Source organism: Rosa chinensis, chromosome 5 (genome assembly GCF_002994745.2).
Source record: "Rosa chinensis cultivar Old Blush chromosome 5, RchiOBHm-V2, whole genome shotgun sequence".
In the NCBI taxonomy this organism is placed as follows: domain Eukaryota; kingdom Viridiplantae; phylum Streptophyta; class Magnoliopsida; order Rosales; family Rosaceae; genus Rosa; species Rosa chinensis.
The window spans coordinates 86723718-86728178 of NC_037092.1; the positions used below are offsets into that span (position 1 = coordinate 86723718).

At 38.9% G+C, this 4461-nt stretch overlaps 1 protein-coding gene across 1 annotated transcript; it reads right to left on the reverse strand.

The window, feature by feature from the left end:
* Positions 1–2197: 2197 nt before the first annotated feature.
* LOC112202602 (TMV resistance protein N-like) lies at positions 2198–4461 on the reverse strand. The gene is made up of 5 exons (XM_040506048.1): positions 3526–4461; positions 3226–3266; positions 2790–2958; positions 2601–2651; positions 2198–2392 (listed from the first exon to the last, which is right to left on the reverse strand). Exons 1-5 carry the CDS (start codon positions 4459–4461, stop codon positions 2198–2200), a joined length of 1392 nt encoding a protein of 463 aa, XP_040361982.1.

Here is a 4461-nt window from a genome sequence, read left to right on the forward strand (position 1 = left end):
ATCAATTGCCAATTAGTTTTGGATGTGAACCTCAGATTACTTTATCATGGTATCCATTGCCAATTGGTTTTGGGGGATGTGAACCCCAGATTACTTTATCATGGTATCAGAGCGGGTTACCCACGTGTGCATGCCTAACGGATACACGGGCTCCACATCACCCAAAAGTTGTCCACATGTATGGCTTGAAAATTCGCCACACGTGCGGGGGCGTGTTGAGAATATATACATCCCACATGAGAAAAATGGGACCTTGCCTATGAGTTTATAAGAGTTTGGGCCACTCCAGATTACTTTATCATGGTATCAGAGCGGGTTACCCACGTGTGCATGCCTAACGGCCACACGGGCTCCACGTCACCCAAAAGTTGTCCACATGTATGACTTGAAAATTCGCCATACGTGCGGGGGCGTGTTGAGAATATATACATCCCACATGAGAAAAATGGGACCTTGCCTATGGGTTTATAAGAGTTGGGGTCACTCCATCCATTGCCAATTGGTTTTGGATGTGAACCCCAGATTACTTTATCAGACTGGACAACCTCTCTACCATAAAAGCAAAGAGGAACTCAAGATCTAGCAAGAGAGAGATTTATCAAGATCTAGCAAGAGAGAGATTTATGGTGCACATTACTACATACTGAGAACTAACTAATCATATGAATGTATCCGTTGTAGCAAGCTACCAAGAACCCAAAGTATTCTTTGAAATCACTGTCAACCTAAATAAATCCTTATCAGTATCAAATTGAATAGCAACAAAACCATATAGATCTATAATTGTTAGTTCCAAAGAAAACAGCTAATAAGTAACCTTAGCATCATTAGTTTGACAATCATATAGTCTCTCGATGGCATGCTCTCTACCGGTAAGTGTTTCGTGAGATGTGAACAATGTCTGCAAGCCTGCACGTCCAGACAAAATCAATGTCATCCTTGATCAGAATAGACAGAAGATTGTAAAATGGCAAGCAGATATGTTTTGTCTTACAAACTTATAAGAAAGACCACACATGTATGCATATATAAGCATCCATTTTTCTCAGGTCAATTAAACAATCACACAACACAGAATCGACTTTTAAAGATGATGCCTGCTCATGAAAACATCTTACAGGTTTCAATGACGGAATGCTGCAAGGCGTGCCAGAAGCTCATAGCTTCTATGCAGGATGGAGGACTGTAATCAAACAGTTGTTGGTTCCTGCTGATGATTTTCATATTCTCGCTGATGAACCAGTCCATTTACAAAAACGCCTTCATCTTCTGGCATTACTACGTGGAGTCCACAGCTTCCCATCAGTGCTCGCCTCGTTTCCTATAACCAGTAGTAATTTTGGAGGGTTTGATATTCAAATTGAAAATCAACTAGACACAAGGAAGGTGGTGGTAAGCCACTCTCCCTGAGCAGTCTTATTATTGTATGGAATGGAATATAGTACAACCACACATGACCAAACACCAACCTGAACCAAGTGTCTTCCCAGATTATGGACTCTATGCATACGCCATTAATGTAGATAGAGTGGAATTTGAAATGTCTAAAGTGATACTGGGAATCTTTATCAGCTTGAGCACAGAAAGCCAATCCTTTGTTCTCCCATTTGAAATTTCCAGGAAACTCAATTCCGAACTTGTATACTCGAAGCCCTCTGTAATTGACATCCCGAGACCAGGGTAACGGCCCAAAACCCGTACGGCAGGTGAACCATTCTGGAATGTCATTTCCGGGAAACGTAACCTCGAATCCAGATTGAAGACATGAGAGAAAAAGAGACAACAGAGCCGTTACTTCTGAACTATCCGGTAAATTTTCTTTCAACTTTGAAACGTCACGAGCCAGATTGCTGCACAGGATACGGCAACCGAACAAGTTCATCCGACGACACATGTTTGACTCTTTACCTTCCAAAATGTTTGACAACTTCGAAACTCTTCTCAATGCATAGCAACTACCGGCATTTAACGAATCTATTTCCCTTGCGAATTCTGAAATTTCTACCACACTATTGCATCGCCTCACATTGACAAATAAATGGCCGTAGTACTTGACATGCTAATTCCTCCGGTTACTAGAATACATTTCAGAAAATGTAACCAGTTCGCACCACGAGAGATCAAGATGCTGTAGATGTTGCAACTCGAAGATGGTGCCCGGCACATGTGTAAGCTTTTTGCATGCTTGTAAATTTAACTATACAAGATTTTTGAGATATCTGATTGACGATGAAGACAATTCTTTGATGGCAGTGCCCTGCAGATTCAGGCGTTTCAAGGATTCCATCTCCCCCACAATTTTGAACTTACTAAGTTCTCTGTTGCTACTAAGTTCCAAATTAACAAGATTCTTCAGAACCCCAACCGTAACTTCTTTTAAACTTCCACATAACTGTACTTTCAAGTCTACCAAATTTGGGAATCTAGACAAGTCGGAAATTTTTGTTACACCATTGCAACTAACCAACTCGATTGTTTTCAAATTTTCCATGGTCTGTGTGAAAAGAAAACATGATGAAATGGTAAGATTGTATGTAATCTTTAAACTCTAAAACCTAAACTTTTGATGGTAAGAATATTGGTTGAATATTTTAAAGTACCTGTAATCCCTTCCCCAGTGGTGACGTCCCAAGTATGGGTGGAATCACTATCTTTGAAACCAAAAAACAAATAACAAAATGAGAGTATTCAGATCAACTCAAAAAGTTAAGTATGACAAAAACAAAAAAAAACAAAAGAAAATCTAAACTCTCTCTGAATAACAATGTTGGATCAATAATTTCAAATACCTCAGATCGCGTCAGTGGTAGTCGGCTGCTGAAATCCATCTTGAGTACAACAAGATTCCTCGGATAAAAGTTCGACGGAAAATACCGTAAAGGACAACCCACCCAATCAATTAGCCTCAATTCGTTGGGCAGATAATCCACACACACAATTTCTTCATTGAATAGTTCTCTGGAGATCATAAGAATTTGAAGATTTTTCAACTTTAAGAAGCTTTCACTGCTCAAGGGTATCTGTTGTCGTTGAAAGATGCCATCGACCACGATGCCTCTAACTTTGTGTGTTCCCTATGAAAAAGCAACGGAGTAACTATACAAGCTCTCCTCAAAATAGTAAGGAAACGTTTATCTCAGGAACACTCCCTCTAAATTTGAAACCTCAAGTAATAATAACTTCATAATGGTACCTCAAGTCATAAACCCGATCCATTATTCATACCTGTCAATAGCACCGCTAACCTTTATGCCATTTTTTTTTATCTATGGAATAACAATGTTATTAACAGGAAGTATGAATAATACATGCATGGTTGAGTTTAACCATTGTGAAGTTATCATAACGTGAGAAATCAAAATTTAGAGTGACTTTTTGTGCAAATATTGTGTGTGACTGTTTCCTAAATCATATATCTAAATGTTTAAATTTATAATTTAATTTCTCAGTGTTTACATAAACATTGGTTATACATTAGCAACACATTTAATTAGTAACATTAGATATAAGCCATAGATAACTTACCGTGTTTTCCACAAAAATATGGTGCACATCTTCGTAATTCCACAATCTACTTCGTTCTCCCGGTTCAGTTGGTGACTCTTGGATAACTATATTTTTGCCCATATCTTCTAGCAGGTCATGCATCCAAATTTCCTCCTCTTTAGTGATGCTAATGAGGGCCATTTTTCTTAGTACGTCAATACCATCTCCGGGGTTGAGGCCACAACCCCCCAGTATATCTATCACATAATTCTTGTTTCTACCTTTAAAGAAACATGCAATGTGAAGAAAAACTTCTTTCTCGTCATCGGCCAGTGCATCATAGCTTATTTTCAGGAGTTCATGAATTCCCTTACCAGATTTTCGGTGACTTCTTAGTGCAGCTGGCCATTTATCTCTACTCCTATTACGTAGAAGTGACCCTATAACGACCAAAGCTAATGGAAGGCCTTGACTGTAATGAAGTACGTCATGAATAATTGCCATAGTATCTTGATCTAGACTTCTATTTCCTTCGGAGGCATTCAAACGTAAGAGCCTCAAAGCATCTGCATCATTTAGTTTCTTGACCTCATATATCTTTTTAACATTATGGGCATCCAAACAACCCATATCCCTTGTTGTTATGATAATTCTGCTACCTGGGCCAAACCAATCAGAATCTCCCACTAATTTTTTTAACTGGTTCTCATTATTCACGTCATCGATAACTATGAGAACTTTTTTTTGTCTCAGCCTTGTTTTTATGATCCCGACTCCCTCATCATCATTGGACACCTTAAATGTCAGGTTCCCCAGCATCTTTGTAAGAAGAAGCTCTTGTAGTTGAGCTAGGTGTCCATGTTCTTTGACATTTTTCAGAAAACATCTACCTTCAAACTCATGGGCAATCTGATTATAGACAGCTTTAGCAACCGTAGTTTTTCCAATTCCGCCAATTCCCCATATACCTACCAT